The 19,870-nt window shown below is 36.9% G+C and overlaps 3 protein-coding genes across 6 annotated transcripts; all 3 read left to right on the top strand.

The window, feature by feature from the left end:
- Positions 1–1,616: 1,616 nt before the first annotated feature.
- LOC140764949 (transcription factor GTE4-like) lies at positions 1,617–8,357 on the top strand. Of its 2 annotated transcripts, none has more exons than XM_073103823.1 (5): positions 1,617–3,037; positions 3,132–3,168; positions 3,259–3,378; positions 3,514–3,588; positions 8,046–8,357. In XM_073103823.1, the coding sequence occupies exons 1-4, from the start codon at positions 1,850–1,852 to the stop codon at positions 3,540–3,542; spliced, it is 1,374 nt and encodes a 457-aa protein (XP_072959924.1). In that variant the 5' UTR covers positions 1,617–1,849; the 3' UTR covers positions 3,543–3,588; positions 8,046–8,357. The 2 variants fall into 2 exon arrangements, with proteins under 2 accessions (XP_072959924.1, XP_072959925.1); XM_073103824.1 differs by having other exon boundaries at positions 1,621–3,037; positions 3,295–3,378.
- A 136-nt stretch (positions 8,358–8,493) lies between these two features.
- Positions 8,494–11,667, top strand: LOC140764950 (GDSL esterase/lipase At5g45910-like). 3 transcript variants are annotated; one of them, XM_073103827.1, is made up of 6 exons: positions 8,494–9,601; positions 9,696–9,861; positions 9,988–10,203; positions 10,304–10,452; positions 10,546–10,822; positions 10,995–11,667. In XM_073103827.1, the coding sequence occupies exons 2-6, from the start codon at positions 9,798–9,800 to the stop codon at positions 11,213–11,215; spliced, it is 927 nt and encodes a 308-aa protein (XP_072959928.1). In that variant the 5' UTR covers positions 8,494–9,601; positions 9,696–9,797; the 3' UTR covers positions 11,216–11,667. The 3 variants fall into 3 exon arrangements, with proteins under 3 accessions (XP_072959928.1, XP_072959927.1, XP_072959926.1); XM_073103826.1 differs by having other exon boundaries at positions 8,494–9,608; XM_073103825.1 differs by lacking the exon at positions 8,494–9,601 and having other exon boundaries at positions 9,615–9,861.
- Positions 11,668–12,882: 1,215 nt separating this feature from the next.
- LOC140764260 (GDSL esterase/lipase At5g45910-like) lies at positions 12,883–16,709 on the top strand. Its single transcript, XM_073102729.1, has 5 exons — positions 12,883–13,206; positions 14,927–15,142; positions 15,235–15,383; positions 15,487–15,760; positions 16,217–16,709. Exons 1-5 carry the CDS (start codon positions 12,963–12,965, stop codon positions 16,450–16,452), a joined length of 1,119 nt encoding a protein of 372 aa, XP_072958830.1. The 5' UTR covers positions 12,883–12,962; the 3' UTR covers positions 16,453–16,709.
- Positions 16,710–19,870: the final 3,161 nt, after the last annotated feature.

Here is a 19,870-nt window from a genome sequence, read left to right as displayed (position 1 = left end):
TCTATCTTGTGTTTGTATGTACTTATACGAATATAGAACAATGTTCAAGATTGATAATAATTGCCAAGTGGAGTGCACCGACACCCAACTCGGTGAAATTAAATATCGATGGCACTTTTGTAGCAAAAGAATATCAAGCTGGTGCTGACACTGTGGTCCGCAGTGAGATTGGTGCACTGCTTCGTACTAATTTGGAGCCTTGTCCTAAGGTGTCTGCTCTCCATGCTGAGGTTTGGACTTTGCGATTAGGGATCAGCCTAGTTGTCGTTGAGATGAATTTAGTCCTCAAATCTGACTCTTTGGAAGCAGTTAAATTGCTACGAGGAGAAGTAGCGAGTCTTTGGAAGGTTCGGAACCTTTTTCTCGACTACAAACCTTTTAAAATGTGTGCATCTTGCATGTAGGTCGTGAGACTAATGGTGTGGCTGACTAGACCGCCGGGCAGGATAGACTAGTTTCAAAGTATATTTTGGTTGGGCTCAAGGACCCAATTTCTTTTGATCTGTGTAACCTTATTTTCTGTAACACTCCACTAGCAGATAGTGGCTAAGGGGTTTAGCTCAATACAACTATTTATTTTAATAAAAAAAATTAATAAATAATCCATTGAATTTAGTGAAAGATGGAATTCTTTTTTCCTATTATTTTTAATAGTATATAAATTTTTTAGTAATCTAGAGATGTGAAGTATTTTGTAATCTTCTCAAAAAATTATGTATTGTTATTTTAATAGATAAAATTTACTAATCAATAGTATTACATAGTTGAATAGTTATGTTTCACTTTTTAGACTATTCAATATTTTTATTTCATATTCCTAACCGGTTAAGATCTGATTCTTATTCGCATCTATTTTAGATCCAACTTGTATTCATCTATATTTGTATGTGTTTAAAATTTAATATATATCTGAATAATATCCATATCACCTTTGTTAAGATATTATTTTAGATTTTGCAATCCTTTTAATATTTGTATCCTATTTGGAGTGAAAAATATGAATCAAAATATAAGTTAAAATATTATTTGAGTTGGATTAACTCAAACAATCATAGTGAATTTCTTCTTTTCTAAGTCGGATCTGACTAAAAAAATTAAAATGAATTCTTCTCCTCTAACATTTTTTCCTCTTCCAGTTTCTTAGCTCGGTAAGATTTTCTGAGAAAGATATTGATATGATATTCTGAGTTGACTAAAGATAGTTTAGTAATCTTTTTAATGTAGTTAAATTGACTTAAAATTTTAATTAAATATAATTAATAGAATTAATAATAAATTATTTTGTGTACTTATTTGATAAAACAGAAAACTCATTTGGAAGTAACGGTCCTTTTAGGTGGCAAGATATAGAAAGTAAGTTGGCGAGTGATATGAATAAGAGTATTATAATAATATACAAAGAGTAGTAATTATTAATAAACTTATAAAATTAGTTACAAATTTACTTATGTTATCATTAGTAGTAGTTAGTGTTTACAAAGAGCATTTTACTAAAGAGATAACTAGTGAGTTGTGAAACTAATGGTGGGTAGGTATTTATTTATGTCTGAGACTCGGATAAAATCGAATCTTTTTGCAAACTCCCATTCGTCGCAAGAGAGTGGATTTACCCGAAATTTAATTCTAACTGTCGCCTTTCTCCTTTCGACTTCGTCTATTATTATTCCTTTCAGCTCCAAAGCACTCGTCCTTCCCCTCCGCTCTTTGTCCCGATCCGACCTCCGATTCCTTCGAAATTTAGAATTTCCTTGAAATCCTTTGCCCCCTCTCCGAATCGCTATCTCTACAAATCTCTCTCTCTCTCTCTCTCTCTCCCCTTCCGAGATCTCAATCTAGGGTTTCATTTTTCATGGCATCTGGCACACTTCTCGGCGAGAAGCACGGGTGGGGCGAGAGCAAGGTGTACTCCCGCAAATCCCACACCAAGGCGGCTGCCAAACGCTCCTCCACTGCTTCCCAACGGTTACCCCAGATCGCCGACGAGGTCAACTCCTGCCGCAGCGTCGTCACAATCAGCCTTGCCTCCGGCTCCCGGCAAGACCTCCGGGATCTGCGGCGCCATCTCACCGCCGAACTCGAAAAGGTCCGAGCTTTATCGAAGAAGCTAGAGGAATTCACCTCGCCGGCTTCCGGCTACACCCAATCTCAGCTCTCTGTCACCGCGACGACGGTGTCGGAGTCGGCGGCGGCGGCGGCGGAGAAGGAGAAGCGGACTCCGAAAGCCAACCAGTACTACAAGAACTCGGAATTCCTCCTTGCGAAGGACAAATTGCCCAAGTCCAAATCCAATTGCGGCAAGAAACATGAAGAGGAATTCACCCGGGCGTTCAACAACTGCGATTTGTTGCTCTCCAAGCTGATGAAGCACAAACACGGGTGGGTGTTCAATTCTCCGGTGGACGCCAACGCGCTCGGGTTACACGACTACTTCACCATCATCAAACGCCCAATGGACCTCGGCACCGTGAAGGCGCAGCTCGGCAGAAATCATTACAAGTCCCCAAAAGAGTTTGCCGAGGACGTAAGGCTCACCTTTCACAATGCCATGACGTATAATCCTAAGGGGCAGGATGTGCACGTCATGGCTAACAAACTGTTGCAGATGTTTGAGGAGCAGTGGTCTGCGATAGAAGCGGAGTTTGAGGACCTTCTTAATGCAATAATGGAGCGGTCGGATTCCACTGTGCATCCTGTGGACCCCAAAGCTGGCCGGCTACCGGCTTTAAAGAAGCCGAAAGCAAAGGATCCCCAGAAGAGGGATATGACGTTTGAAGAGAAGCGGCGGCTCAGCAATAACCTCCAGAACTTGCCCCCGGAAAAGCTGGATAACGTTGTGCAGATTATCAAGAAGAGGAACTTTTCTCTTAGCCAGCATGATGATGAGATTGAGGTTGATATTGATAGCGTGGATGTGGAGACTCTTTGGGAGCTTGATAGATTTGTGACTAATTACAAGAAAAGTCTGAGCAAGCATAAGAGGAAGGCTGAGCTTGCCATGCTTGCAAAGGGAGCTGCAGAACAAAACCCACGGCAGATGGTACAAGAAACAGTATCTTGTTTTACTTCTTCTGTTTTAAGTATATTAACTTGAGGGAGATTCATTAAATCATGCTTATTGTGATCTTTTACAGAATCCAGAGCTTAATGTTGGAGAAGCTTCCAAAATAAGTAAGACAGATTAGCTTTCAAGTATCAACTATTATTCATATTAAGTTGAGTTCCATACATATGTTATATCTACGGATGAATTGGATGTAGTTGGTGACAAGAACTACATGGCTTCTGTCTCACCAGATCAAGTAGAAAAGATGCAGGAGGATGCCAGTCGATCAAGTAGTCCAAGTGGCTCCAGCAGTGATCCGGGATCCTCTTCCACTGGTAAATTTTTTCCTTGTGCATGACTAATCTGTCTTAAAGGAAATGCTCATTTGTGAGCTTGTATTCATCATTCCCAATTGAAGCATTTAGGAGTTTACTGTGGGCTCTTAACTTATTTCAAAATGAATGGTGCAGATTCTGACAGTGATAGTTCCTCTGCATAAGGATCAGATACTGCAGTCACCTATATTAAGAAGAAGTAAACTGCAGGTAGATTTCGGATAACTGTAAGGTGTTACTTTTTTTAGTTGCTTTCCTTTTACCTTAATTGAACCTAGGATATTAAGTTGGTGTATTGGATCAAGTTATTTAGTCATGAATGCATTTATTATGAATGATTTTAATTATTGCATGGTAGCAATCATCGTAAAAAACCACAGACCTATTCTTTATTCTCCTCTTGATGGAGCACATAATTTGTTCTATGTATCTTATTTGTGTGTTCGTACTGGACTATGATCATTTGTCTTTACCCAGTTCATTACCATCAAAGTCTAATATGATTGAGATGCACTCTCCATACTAAAGAATATAACCTTTGTTTTCATTTTCATCCAACGGTGTTGTTTAGACTTTAGAGTTACATCAATGCAAACTGCTCTTTGCATGAATAAGAAATTATATATAGACTCGTGGAGTTATTCCTGGACTACGGCTGAAGCGACATATTTAATTACATCTAGCATATACACTTAAGAATTTGTCTTTATGTTAATTCTATGACCTCTTTTTCCCTATCCTTTATATCTATTTATCTTTTTAGGGTAAAAAGAGATCTAATGGTTGATATACTTAAGAATATAATAGAAATATTGAAAACTTATGTGCTATAACTGGTTGAACAAATTGATATTTGTATGTATATCTTCTTAAAATATCTTATTTGCATATATACTATTCTAAAATTATCTTATTTAATATATATACACCATTCTAAGTCAGAGATTATTTAATGAGTTTTATCGCATGTAGACCATCGAAAAATTCTTTACTTGCGTATATATCCTCTTAAATTTCATATTAATATGTATACCTTTCACGTTATATTTTGAAAATTATATTTTCTTGTTAATTTATACACAAAAGACATATATACCCTTAATTTAGAGTAATATATATACCAGAATAAGGGTTTGTCTTTTTATAGTTAACTTGATGAAACTTTAATTATATTCTATCTCTTGGATTGTTTTTTAATTATTTACATATATTTTTCATTAACTTAAGATTGATTGAAACTAAAATTTGATAACAAATAGAGATAAGGAATCAAATTTAGGTTGAACTTAATCTCCTATAGAGATAGAGAATCAAATTTAAATTGAATTATATCTCTTATAGAGATAGGAAATCAAATTTAAATTGAACTTTTTCTCCTATAGAGATATATAATCAAATTTAAATTAAACCCTATCTTATAATTAAGGTTTAATCATATCTATCACATTTAAAGCTTAAGTGAGAACTATAAAGGAAAGAAAAGAACGTGCAATTGGGGCGCATGTAATCTTCTTCAATGACTAATATGCCTTTCTTTTTTTATATAATGTGGTATTGGAATTAGTACCAAGTATAAAAACTGAGTATTATAGCCGTTAGATCAGGATTGCAAAGTTTGGAAAAGTATTGAAGTATTACATTAATTCTACTTATTGTCTACGCTACTACTTAGTAATGCACAACATGTAGCAAAAAGGGATACTGAATCTAGACACTGCAACACCATATTAATGGGTATGCTCCTTGTTAGTTGTTACCTTGCTCCTCTTCAGTTTGCTTGACTTTCATGGATTGTTTAGTGGACCTAGCATTTTGAGAGAAATTCAAGCTAGTGAAAACTTATAAGAGTACAGAATTTAGTCTTATAGATGATGCATTTTGGGATTGTAGCTCATTGTTTCAATTAGCTGTCTGATTTTCAAATTAGTGAAATTGTTATAAGACTTGGGTGCCTAAACTTGCTTGGTTGCCAAGTTTGGAACCAACTAATTTATTCTCGCGAGCTTGCATTTTCTTTTCTATAGTTGGATGTTGGTACTTCCAGAGCAACATGTCTTTTTGGTGTTAGTTAGCAGCATTTATATTGTGTTAGAATATAATAGAATAAAAACTACTGTTACTCTGGTGGGTTAACATGATATTAGAGCGGAGATCTTAAGTTCGAACCTGTCAAGTCGATCTGTGGTTTTAAATATAAAATCTTTTTATATTTAAGTCAAATCCATTTCTTGGATCTTTAAAAATTTTCTCAAACTTAGAAGTGAAGAGTGTTAGAGTATAATAGAATAAAAATCACTATTTTCTGTTAGGCTATATTTTTAATAGTTGGTGAGTTAACATATTGATAGATGGAAGAAATTGAAATAAAAAAAAATTGCACTAGATTTGTTTTCTTGGGATTTCACAAAAACAAAAACATCTGGACCTTGGGATATCGATATCTGACTCCCTGTAGTGCAACATCTTGGTTCTTTGTTGGGTCTAAGGCAGAAATGAAAGCTAGATGCTAGTATAAAGGGATTTAAGAAGTAATAGTAAAGAAAGTCACGTTGCTATTAATGACATAGTATAGGAGCATATAAGTATTTGTAGGGTTTAATGGGTTTAACCAACAGATTCTCATGGAACTAGAATGGTGATTACCAACTGTTCCTTTAACAAAGTTGTTTTCCAAATGATGATAAAAAAAATTTAGTATAGAAAGATTGTTGGCAAATTTTATATAATGAGAATGATATGTGGTGTCTATGTAAACAATACAATCTAAAGGTTGTCTAGGTGCGTAGTGCAAGAGTTGCCAAATAGAGAGTACTAGAGTTTTTGGAAAGGGATGTTAGGTGCAAGGTTTCTAGTTTTGACTGATCCCAATACCACCTCAGAACCACTCTATTGATTAGTTTCTATGGGGTAGCAATCGGATCCTTTATACCTCATTCGGATCAGACCTGTTCTGATTGGATCAACTGAGGCAACCCTATCCCATTGAAATAACCCGGATATGAGATTCACCTTTTATCTTGAAACACCCCAGCGAAATCCTCCAACAATCCATTAAAACAGATTTCCGGCAAGCTCCTCCTCTAATAAATTCGACTACATTGACTCCAACGACCTCAGGTAAGTCCTTTTTCTCTCTTTCATTTTTTTTTCTTTTTCCATTTCTCCTCTCTCTAGCAACCTCTCCACCTCATCCCTTTCTCCGGTAACCTCCCTATCCCTTTCTCTTTTGTGACCTCCCTATCTCTTCCTCTCTCGCATTTTTGCTCTCCCTCAAATCTTTTCCGCTTTGTTCAAAGAGAGAGAGAGAGAGAGAGTGACAACGAATGGGAAAGGGAGAGAGAGTCGAAGTGAGGAAGAGAGGAAGAGTGATTTTTTTAGACTTCTAACACTCAGAGAGAGAATGTGGTACCTGTGACCGAAACAGTCAATATGTATCATTTTTTTGAGTGACCTATCCTGATATTTGAAATCTTGGTTAGGTGCATGACTACTAACAGGGTTTATCATGCTTTGTGGATAGAAAGGACCATAGCAGATTATTTGAGCCTAAAGCAGGCTATTAAATGTGAAACTTATGTAATTAAGAACTATATTTTATAAACAATTTGGTAGAATAAAAATTACCATAAGCAAAGTTGTGAACAGTTGGATTTAGAAAAAGCATTATATACAAATTAAGATCACGAAGAGAATATAAGGGAAACAAAACTGACCTGTAAAAAAGAACCTACCACCCTGCTAGCTACCACATATAATAGCAGCATGACATATTATAAATATAAAACACTGGAATAGTAGTTTATTTTTTTGTTAGGGTGGCATCTTCAAGGTTGCTGAGGATCTAAAACCAGCTTGGCGGTGCTATTGTGCCTGCCATGACCTTTTTCTAATTTCTAGAACAATTGTATTATTGGGAAGAGGGTATTTTTAGTCTTTTAGAGCTCCAAGCTTATGAATGTCTCCGTATATGCTATACACAATAATGTGGCTAGAAGCTGGTTGCTTTTAGAGACAGAAGTGAAGGTATTCATTGAGACTACTAGATTCTGTATCTACACCAAATGTGCTCAATGTGGTTAATTAATTTTTCAGGTCACAAATAGAAATCAAGAAATTGATAATGGTCCTGTTCATTGGTACAAAAGTATTAAGAGAGACCCGTCACGGATCAGGGTATATACACTGTAGGTAATGATAATGATGCCTAAATGATATGGCTTCTAGGAACTTTTAGATACGTTGGCTATATTTCTTTCATATTTGATTGACAAAATATGGAGTCTGAATATGATATCTTTGAACTTGATGGAAGAAGCTAAACTAGAAGTGATACGAAAGTTTAGATAGTAGAAAGGGGAAGAAATGAAACAATGTATGTTCAATTATCCGCAAATTGGCGCATTACAACTTGTGCCTTGTCTCTATCATTCTGTCTTGAAATCTGATCATCACTTTTGCCCTTGTGATGGTGGGATGCCAATGTGGTGGACTTAGAATTGTATGCTTTAAAGGATACAAAACCAGTTTAAAATTTTAACCAACATCCAGCAAGATAATTGTATAAAACTTATTATAGTGTAAAGCAACTTTAGTATATAATTGTGAATACTCGTCTGTTTTTATACTAATGCCTTGTCTGTTTATCTGTATTTCCTCCTTAATTGCAGATCTCATAGGCAAGTTCCAGCAGATGTCATAGATTTTGGCATGATACCACCCTGCGAGGGATTTGGACTGTTCTATCAGAGCTGCTTTCCAGGAAACTCACTGTTCGATACCATTTCATGACTGAGGCTAAGTCTCCTGTCTCCTGTAATAGTGGTTAGATTAGCCACTGGAAGGTGCAATCTCTATTGTGTACTTGTCAATATTTAAAGTTTAAAGTTCAAATGTATTTCTGTTATGTATGTAGCATATGGTAAGTCACAGGATAGTTTAATTTCAGTCTGCTTGGAGATAAATATATTTAATCTTTTACACTGTTAGATTGCCCACATGAATGTGCCAAAAGACAGATGAATGGTAAAACTCAGAGATCTGGTTTTCTCTTGGGGTCATAAAATATGAGATATTCATGCTCGGGTATTAAGTGAGATGAGTACTAGCTGAGCAAGATCATTCTTGTATTGTACTAGTTCTCTGCTTTTCTAGTCTGCAGGAATCACTTGTTACTGTACATATAATGATGCTATACTCTCTTATAGTTCGTTTATCACCCCATGGAAAGTTAACAGCTGTGCGTAGAAAGGATTTCTGCTGTTATTGTGTTACATTAGTTTTTTTTTATGCCTTCTTCCTGTTAGCTGCAGCTGTTCATTTTGCCTCTCACAAATCTCATGAATATTCCTGCTTATGCCTCTGCTGTGTAATACCTTATAATTATATGGTATGATGTCGTATCGGCCTTTACATCATTCACAAATCTTATGGAGTGATTAATACATTGATGGCATTTAATAAAAGTCTCTGTAGACTGTTCAAATGCTCTATTACGTGTTATCTAGCGGATCTCATGATCATTATTTAACACTAATAAGTTACACGATAAATGCAATGTTTATTGTTTGAACTTGATCAAGCTCTCTGCTAGTTTGATAGACAGACTTCTGCATCATGTCTGTTTGACCACTTTTGTCCTAAATATGTTTTTATCCTTCACGCCAACTTGGATACTGGACACGCATTGCAGGAATTTGGAGCATTCTTATTCTCCTCTTTTTGAAAGAAAGCCTGGTTGGCTCCACTTTATCAATGAATATATACTTAAACTAGCTTGAGCTATGTAAATAAAGTCACTTTGGATTCTATTCCAGCTGGCCTTGCACTCAACTGACCAAATTCTTCTAGTTCTTCTCCAATCTGAACTACTTTTTGCTCTGTTAAGAATCTTATTTGCAAAGGCTCTTTTTTTTTTCTTTTTTCTTTTTTTTTTTTTTTTTTTTTTGGCATTTTACATCGACTTTGTCCAAATTAATTACCCAACTACTAAACCGCCAAGTTAAGTTTACTCTTTGAAATGGACAGCTACGTTCGTGCCTAGCTTTTCGGCGTATGATTGAGGTGCAGCCATCAACGATCGGACCAAAAGAGAGGCACTTCCAGCTAAAAATGGTGTGAATTGGCGTTGCAAACGCGATAAAGAAATGGGTCAAGGAATGGGATATATCTAATAATAGTATAAAGACGGCTTCCCTCGTTACAACTAGCACACATCATTGTCCATGTACATGGTTATCTCTTTCCCTTCCATTGCCATGAAGCATTCACTCTTCGTCCTCCTCATCTTCTCATGCTTCTACTCCACTTCTTCTCAACAGTACCATGCAATATTTAGCTTCGGGGACTCGCTCTCCGACGCCGGCAACCTAATTGTTAATGGCATTCCTCCTACGCTTACCACCGCTAGGAGCCCTTATGGCATGACCTTCTTTGGCCGCCCTACAGGGCGGTGCTCCGATGGACGTTTGATCGTGGATTTCCTTGGTACATCTTCTCTTCCTCCATTCTTCGCAACTTATAGCTAAGAAATATGTCCTGCAACTAAAATGCTGTAAAGATTTAATTCTTCATCAACTGAGATTTGTGCGTGTTTGCCTGAACATCATGTAGCTCAGCATTTCGGACTTCCATTACCTCCCCCATCGCAAGCGCGCGGAAGCAACTTCTACCGAGGAGCGAATTTTGCCATCACTGGTGCCACTGCACTTGATTCCCCCTTCTTCAAAGCTAGAGGACTACTTGATAGAATATGGAACACTGGTTCCTTGGACACCCAACTCCAGTGGTTTGAGTCCTTGAAGCCTTCACTTTGCAGTACACAACAAGGTGTAGTTATTCATCTCTGTGGAGCCTCTTGGTTGTCACCAATTAAATCTCTTTTAGCTTTCCTTTTGACTTACCATGTTGACATCTTAATGGACCACAGCCTGCAAGGACTATTTTGGCAAGTCTCTCTTTGTAGTTGGAGAGTTTGGAGGCAATGATTACAACGCTGGCTTGTTCTCTGGCAGAAGAATGTCCGAAGTCAGGACCTATGTGTCCCAAGTCATTAGTTCCATTTCAAGCGGCATTGAGGTACACATGAGATATAAACATGTTCAGATAATAGAAACAATAAATGTACATCGAGCCCACCTTAACGTAGTTTTAGTCCGTATGTATACCCAGAGATTGATCAATCATGGAGCAGTGGATCTGGTGGTGCCCGGAGTTCTACCCATTGGGTGCTTCCCATTGTACTTGACACTCTATAATAGCAGTAATAAAGCTGAATATAACCCTCGGACTGGATGCCTAAGAAGGTTTAACCTTTTGTCCTTCTACCACAATACGTTGCTTCGCCAGGAGCTGGAGAGGCTCCAAAGCAAGCATCCATGGACAAGGATCATGTATGGCGATTACTACACCCCTACAATGCAGTTCGTCCTCACTCCTAGAAGATACGGTGAGTCTCTAATTATCTACCGTGAACTCACCGTTTCTTAAAAGCTTAAATTAATTATATTTTTAAGTTACCGAGTATATCACCGATTATTCTAAAAAATTTTAAGTCATTAGAGAACAATGATTTTTATATTGTAAATTCTAACAGAAAAAGAAATGAGAACTTCTGGCAGGATTTAGTGGCGGAATTCTCAAGGCTTGCTGTGGAGGAGAGGGACAGGGCTCGTATAACTTCAATTTGAAGGCGAAGTGTGGTGAGGAGGGAGTCATGGCATGCTCAAACCCGTCCAGTTATGTGAGCTGGGATGGCATTCACTTGACTGAAGCGGCTTACAATTCCATAGCTAATGGATGGCTTAGAGGTCCCTATGCTGACCCACCAATTCTGAGATAGACAACCTTTTACTGCGGCATCATTGCAAAAAAGGAAACAAGGGGAAGGTTGGATCGAGATTGGATTTGGATATCAACAATTGTTGCAAGGCTACATACTTCAATTCTTTCATTCATCTAAAGGCAGTTTGATTAACATATGTGGGCATGCCAAGTTGTTTAATGTGCTTGACTACCATACTTGTAACAGTTGGAAGGAAGGGACAGACATGAATTGATTGCACTTGGAAAGCGAACATGGTATGTGGCATACTGGCATTATCCACTATTTTATGGTATGGTAGTCCTTATCTATCCAAACGTTGCAGCTTATGATATTTCAAACTACTACTACTGGATGAGTTTCTGGTACCGAGAAGCTAATGGAGAGCAGAGCTGTCGTAACAGGACAGAAGACCCTGTTTCTTCGAATAGAATAAGTTTTTATTCGGAAATAGGTGTGGTGAGTTTTAGAATAGGAAAATAGAATATATATATATATATACATATTTTTTAAATATCTCTATTTCACATTTTAGTTAGAATAAATCTAAATTACCCATTTGCTCTTTTGATGATATATTAAAATGTAGTGGTATATTATGATTTAGATTCTGATTGAATAATGTAATATGACTATAACCGTACTTCATAATATATTAAAATTATATTTGTAATTTAAAAAAAAAAGGATTAGTAAATGTCTATTTTAGAGGTATAACTAAAGTTAGAAAAATTAGAATAGTCACACTAAATTTTAATTTCCTCAACCCAAAAACAAGTGGGATAAGGATTTAGTAACTAATGTCTAGGAAAAAGGATTTGCGAGTCTCCCATTTCATGCTGTCCTGTGATTATTTTTATTTGTGTGTTCATTTAGTTTGAAGTTTGAAATACGAATATACAACATTATGTTACAAAACTAGTGATGATAGATAGTGTCTACTTATATGATTTTGTTTCAGTAATCTCTTTTCGTATACTTAGGACTTAGTAGTCACAGGAGAGATGGACATCGTGGACGTGGAAAAGTATTAGGAGATTAATTAAAGCAACTCATTAATGACAAGAGACCAAATGGCTTAATTATTACGCTGCCATTAATCCTCTGATTTATTGCTAACGACGCTGAGTCATAAAGAAGTAATATGACTTAGTGTTTGTAGATAAATCAAAGTTTCTATAGTGTTTGGCGGGCGGCAATCTCAGAAACTTCAAAGATGATGCTTGGAGGATGGAATAACTTTTCAAGCAGTGCAAAAATTGAATACTACTTAAAATTATTCCGTGCTTTGATCTCTTTATTTATTTTAATATTAATATACCCATCTATCTTTAAAAGAAACAAAAGGCTTCGAGGTTATACTTTACAAATGAACCAACTTTAATTAATGCCATTATTTAAATTAAGTGGGAGACCTTTCTCTCATTGGCGGTAAATATTTCCAGCCGTCCCAGAATTTGCACTTGGTGTTGACTTCCCAGAATTAAAGGTTAATAACGTCGATCATGATAGGAATCGCCTACCAACCGGAGAACTCTTCAAGACGTCGTTGTATTCTATGCATCCATCGATCGAGTAGGTACAAATCTGATTTCTTTTGTTAAACTCCTTACAAGGAGGGCTAAATCAAAGGATGACATCATTGGTGGAAGTTAAAAGGAACAAATTAGGGGAAGACTTTGAAGGAATAGAAGCTGTGAAAAAATATCAAGGAGCCTTCAAGGCTTGTCAAATACCTCTCTCCCTTTCTCTCGTCCTCCCTGCCATGAAGCCTTTAATTCATATATCTCTTTTTCTTCTTTTCCTCTCTTCTATCTTTTGCTTCTCCTTTGCGGCTGAGAAATATGCAGCTATATTTAACTTTGGCGACTCTCTTACCGACGTAGGCAACCTTTGTGTTGATGGCATCCCATCTTATCTCGCCACCGCTAGGTGGCCATATGGCATGACATATTTTGGGTACCCGACGGGGCGGTGCTCCGATGGCCGCTTAGTGATCGACTTTATTGGTATATGTTTTTTTTATCATGATTTCTCCTTATCCTATGACATGATTATTTGACAAATCAATTACGTTTAGATCACTGAGCCATTAGCTAGTTAGCTGTGATACTAAGTAGTTATGCACAATCGAATACTAATCATGAAAAGCATAGACACCACTTCTATCTCTAACTTGAAGCTTATATACTTTTTCAAATCATCGAATATTTAGCTGTGATATCACTTATTATAAATAGTCTAAAACTAATAGTTAGAAACAAAGTACACTTCGTATACACGATACAATATAGCCAAATCACGAAGAGAAGTAAAATAATCATAGCAAACTCTGGTCCAAAAGAGAAAATTATAGAGCAAAGCAAGAAACATTCTATTATAAATCTAAATCATCTCTGATAAATCAATTTGTGTATGCTATCAACTATATATACAATGTTTATACAATCTAGTATAATAATTTCTTTAAGGCAACCCATTGGAACTCTTGTCCTGGTACGTTCTAAGTCTGAATTGAGTCTGCATCGGATTTTAATTGATTTTAGTTATGTTAGGACTCTTTATTTCATTTCTTATGAATAAGATTATATAGCTTGTATCTTATGAACGAGTTATATTATTAAATGTCTGCTCTTTTCTCTAGCACCCTCTCTCTATATCTCTATCTCATTTCTTTTGTACTTTTCTTCCCTAGTTTTTCTTTGCCTAAGTCCTTTTATCTCCCATACATTTTTCTTTCTTGCCCTTAGCCACAGGCTAACCATCTACTACATTCGCTAGCCACATGACTAACTTCCATCGCTAGTCGCACCACATCTTTGATTATAATTATTTTTTGCTATCATCTACATTAGTTTTAGCCATCCATCTACGATATCCAAACTCTATATCTTCATACCGCCTAGCTAAGTTTTTCACAATCTTACTTTCGAGTCCAATTGCCACTGATCTCTCTCTCATTCATCGAGGCAAAACCTAAAATTGTATATTCCGAGCTAAATCAAGTCAAACCAACTCTTTAGCCCTGTGATAGTGCATACTTGCCATGCTTAGTGCACATTACCTTTAGAAATCGGTTTGACAACCCTCAATCAGGTGTGCATTCATCGCGTTCCATGCTCACCGCATCCAAACAGTAGGTCGTTGAAGCTCTTTTGTAGTTTAAGAGTAATTTAGTTGCAACCTTTCATGGGGTCCCATCATTATTGATATTAAAAGTATTCGAATCACATCAATTTGGTATCAAAGTTGTGTCAACTACATCATTAGTGGTACCAAAGATGTTAAAATCGTACTAATTTTTATTAGAACAGTTTGGCTCTCAACAATTATTGTTAGAGCTAGTTGAATTGCATCAATTTAGTATCGGAGCTAATTAGATCATTTCATTTTAGTACCAAAGCAATCCTGGTCTCAAAACTTGCCTTCGTAACACTCTCCATGCCTCTATGTGAGGATCTGAGAGCTATTGGCCAACGTCCGTCAGTTCACCTGCCTCTATGACTCTATTCCCTGTCTTAAAAGATATCCCTCTTTACCTTTATATGGACATTTTATTTATTCTAATCCATCTAAGAATCAAAGACGTTGATAAACTATTAATTCGAGTCTGACTAAAATTTCTCCTGTGGAGGCCCAACGTAATATATGTCTTATAATTCGAATCTTTATGCCTCCCTTTCCCTCCAATTAACATGGAAAGCAACGTTCGAATTTACCTTTGTGTAGCCCAAGCTTTCGGGCTCCCCCTGCTTCCGCCGTCGAAAGCAAAGAATGCAACCTTCAGGCGAGGCGCAAATTTTGCGATCACCGGCGCCACGGCGCTCGACATGAGCTTCTTCGAGGCGAGGGGACTGAGCAAGACGGTATGGAATTCTGGGTCGTTGCACACCCAGCTCCAATGGTTCGAGGAAATGAAGCCTTCTATTTGTAGCTCACCTCAAGGTATATATAGGATTAACCTTATATTGGATCAAACACCTTGTGACATCCAACTCATATAGTTTCTTATGAAGTTGTTTCCATTTCTTTTCTAGAGTGCAAGGGATTATTTGGGAGATCTCTCTTTATTGTTGGTGAATTCGGAGGAAACGATTACAACTCGCCTCTGTTCGCGGGCAGGGACATGATGGAAGCCCACACTATGATTCCTCATGTCGTAGAGTCCATTTCTAGTGCTGTCGAGGTATATTACTAACTTTTTAATTTAACCAAAGTACTTCTGCAACCCAATATTAGAATTTTCTCTTCATCATCATCATCATCTTCTTCTTCTTCTTATGCTATAGAAACTGATAGAACAAGGAGCGTTGGATCTTGTGGTGCCCGGAGTTTTTCCCAATGGATGCTCTCCTGTGTTCTTAACCTTATTCAAAAGTAAGGAGGATGGCTATGGACCACAGAGTGGCTGCCTAAGAAAGTTCAACACCTTGGCATGGGTGCATAATTCGATGCTGCAACGGGCGGTCCGCCGGCTCCGGGAAAAGTACCCGGCGGCGAGGATAGTCTATGCCGATTACTATACTCCGGTCGTCCAATTCATGCTCCACCCTGAAAATTTTGGTGAGTCAACAACTCCTCCTTTCTCGTAGCCAGTAAGATGCCGGTGCCTGTTTCAGAACTAGTCCTTTGTGATGGAGATAAATGCATAGATTTTGAAATGTTGACCCAATCCAAACGGGAAAGTACATGTAGAAAATACAAGCAGTTAGACCTGCAGACAATCTGCCCTCTAATTTGTTGCAAACAAAGTCACACTTGTTTATTTTATCAAAAGGAAAGTCTCTACTTCTTCTTTGTCTTACCATTTTCCCTGCCTCCATATTAGAAGTAATCGGTCAACGAACTCTCAAAGAAAAAGAAACAATTGGCATAACTTCTCCATCTGAGATCACATCCCCTGCTTCTCTCCAACTTTAGATTCATATTTCATGTTTACTGATGTTTTATTCCTGTGTGCAAATAGTGCTGCTATCTTTTTTTTATCCTGCAGGGAAATGACTACTTTTTTATACGCAGGATTTCACAGGCAGCTCCCAAAAGCTTGCTGTGGTGCAGCAGGGCAAGACATATATAACTTCAACCTTACAGCCAAATGTGGTGACCCAGGTGCAGAAGCCTGCGAGCAACCAGCAAAACATTGGAGTTGGGATGGCATTCACTTAACTGAAGCTGCTTATGGATTCATAGCCAAAGGTTGGCTTAATGGTCCCTATGCTGATCCACCTATTATGACATCACAACATCCCTACTAATGGTGTTACGCCAATTTATCCATGATATATTGTAAAATATATACTGTAAGAGTTAGATGAACCTCATTAGATTATCTACGCACTTATAACCCATATATCTATTCAGGCCACTCTAATCTATTTATCAGACTAGCACTATAAGATATAATACAAAGACCTCTTGGCCATGTGGAAGCATAGAGGCATCATTGATGCCCAGTCATGCTTGATTAGTGTTGCTTGTCATGTTTTCTTAATTAATCTAGCTTTGTCACGTCTGATCACGGTTTCTTTTGTTTTTTTCCTTCTCATTTTTTTTTTTTGGTGAGAGAGAGAGCATCTCTTCATTGTAATCTCTTTCTCTCAGTCTCTATCTATCTCTATTGTGGTGGTGTTATCTTTTACTATAATTCCTTGTATATATTCAAAATCGATATGCTATTAACTTTGTTGGGTAAGTAAAAGTAAATGGCGAATTATATTCCTTTAACATGGTGGCAGATCCCAAGGAAGCCAATTGGGTAGATTCTCCACATCAGCATCCCCAGTTTTTTGGATTCTCTGCAAACTGCCAACCTACTAGAGCTGTATTATTGAACTTGTCTTCTTATCGTATTGTTTAGTATCAATATAAATATACATACATTGTCAGGCGACTAATAAATGCAACCCACTACAGCACTACTGGCAAGAAACCAAATGGATTAATTATTAGGCTTCCATTCCTCCCATTTCTAGCTAAGTCAGCAGCATATAATAGGTATAGAAGGACCACCTTACCAATTAGGCATCCAACAACCTTGAAAATTTTAAAATATTTTTATAGAATTTTACATGTAAATATTAAAGTTCGGCTCAAATTCAGTATTTTTCATTCTTACTCTGCTAGTGCATTTTAACGGGCTCTATGGGTGTTCGAACGCAATATCTCGAGAGCAAATATTTCTGCAGACGTTTAAATGCAACATCCCGAGAGCAAACGTTTCTGTAGGTATTCGAACGAGACTGTGGCATTCGAACTCAGTTTGCATTTTGTATCAGAATTTTCGGGGCGTTCCAACGAGCTCCGCAAGCATTTGAACGCCTCGTGGGATTTTCGAACTTAAACTCAATCCTATAAATTCTAAAGTGGGTATTTTAGGACTTTTAATCCTTGAGGCAAAATTAAGAGAGCTAACCACTATTATATTGAGGGAGATTAGAGCTGAGAAACTCTCTATATTAAAATATTTGTATAGTAAAGAAGATTGCTCTGCCTATTGATATAAGCATATCGTCGAACCACATAAATCTTCTCTCTATTTTCTTTATCGCTTCTATTCTTGAGATTACTTCTATTAGGGTGTCTAATATATGATCACAAGTTGTTTATTGCTATTCCATCACCACTAATACCATATTAGAGTTTTTCCCAAATTTATTTGGCTTTACCATTTTGCTTCATTGGGCATTTAGCACAACAGTAAATTGATAACTTCTGCGTTAATTTGTCAATCAAATTGAGATGCTGCCAAATGAATCCCTTGGGGTTAACTCCACGGGTTAAATGTAGCTTGATGTTGGTAGTTTGTAGTCTTGCACTCAATTTATACTTCACATGGTTCAGAGCCAAGATTATATCAATAAGATGACAACTGAAGAAAACTTCCAAGATTCCACTAGAGAGCCTCTAGAAGAAAAGGACGCTAATGAATAGTGAATAATGAATTATTGCACAACTTAGGTGTCGTCCTGACGATTAAAATAACACTTCGTACATGGATTGGCAGTCCAATATTTTTTTCATACTTGTAGTTCTAAGATAACTTAAAGAACTTTATTTTGTACTAATATTGTCTGATTCAAACCTCTGGAAGGGTAGGACACCATTAACTTTCCACTCCACCAGAAAAAATAATAATATTGTTTTAGAACAATTAACACCATTTGAAGCGATGTTTAGCTGTGTAGACTACTGTTCGAAGACCGTCCAAAAAGAACCTGGGATCCTGATGGATATGATTTGATTTTGAACTTATTGAGAGAGATATTAGGATACATTATTTTGTTCTATGATAGCTCTTTTTTTGTATGCTATATTTTATGTTAGAATAAAATCATTGTGATTCGAGATTTAAGGGTTCTAGGTGATTATCTCCACTATATACTCTGTTATATTGATAGTGAATCATATCGATTTGTCTCAGCCCATGAATCTTAGTAATAAGCCAAACTACGTAAATATTTTTGTTTATATTTTTTTAGTTTAATTTGCAACTTAGGTTATTCTTATCAAGAGTTCAATCTCATTTGAATCGTCTCACGTCTGAATGTATAATATTTGTGTATATGAATGCCATGAAGCTAAAATACCCGTAAAATCAGAAGGTTTCCACTCGATGAATGACTAGTCCACCTACACTAGAGTATTCCTGATGAAGATTTATTCTCTTACAACTTTATTGTTCTCTGGTCTATCTGGTGATGCAGAAACAAATTTTACTTTGAAGAAGAAAGGTCAAGCCCCTTACATGTGCTTTGCATGGTGGACTCAATCTTTGAGGATGTCAACATGAACCTCTTAGTGAAAGCCCTACCTCTGTTAGTCTTGTCTCTCTCACTAATCATTCTATCCCTAGCAAGGGAGAATGGTCAGATGCCTCATGGTGTGACTCTAACTTTAAGAGGGATTGACATTGCCCTAACTGTGCATCCCTTCCCCATCAGTGTGGGGAAAGCAATTTTCCTAAACTATTATCAGAATACAATTATGGGAAATATGTAGCTCTCCTATCCGCAATTAAGGAGACAAGCAGGTTGGCTAATGGCAAGAAGATTTGGATCTTTTATGACTGCTAGACCCTAGTCACTGCAATCAACAATCCTTCTCCAAACTCTCCAAACCGGCAAATAGCTCCTCTTATCAATGAATGCCTTCTCTGGATCTCAAAAGCTCACGGTCTACAAAATGGTAGCAAAGGGTGGATCAAACTGCCAGTCAACTTTTACTGTAATCCGTCTTCAATGGAATGAACTAACCAATGGACAATTTTTCCAAAAATAAAAATTAATAGATGAAATTCTGTTGAAAAGTCAAAGCTTTTGAGCTTGATCTGAATTGATGGTGAGACAAAGGCATCCGGGAAAACAAACGATCTTTTTTATGAATGAACACATTACTATAGTACCACTTGTACTGATCTAACGTTTTCATTGGTGATCCATGTATATGCCGTGATTTACAGCCAACCATTTGAATTGTCTTGGAATAAATAGCCCACACCTGCATCAGAAGTCATGACAAGAAGAAAATATAATGGAACTACAAGTTCACCTGGCATTTGGATATAGTTTAACTTTTAAATCCAGTATACCACTCTCATTTTTTTTATACTTAAATTAGTTAGTTTAAATCCGTTTAGAAAAATATATTGTTTGATTGTAAATAATCTTTATAATA

This window comes from Typha angustifolia, chromosome 8 (genome assembly GCF_048772165.1).
Source record: "Typha angustifolia cultivar Huaian chromosome 8, ASM4877216v1, whole genome shotgun sequence".
NCBI classification, from domain to species: Eukaryota; Viridiplantae; Streptophyta; class Magnoliopsida; order Poales; family Typhaceae; genus Typha; species Typha angustifolia.
The sequence above is the reverse complement of the archived record's forward strand: the minus strand, read 5'-3'. Positions and strand labels throughout refer to the sequence as shown.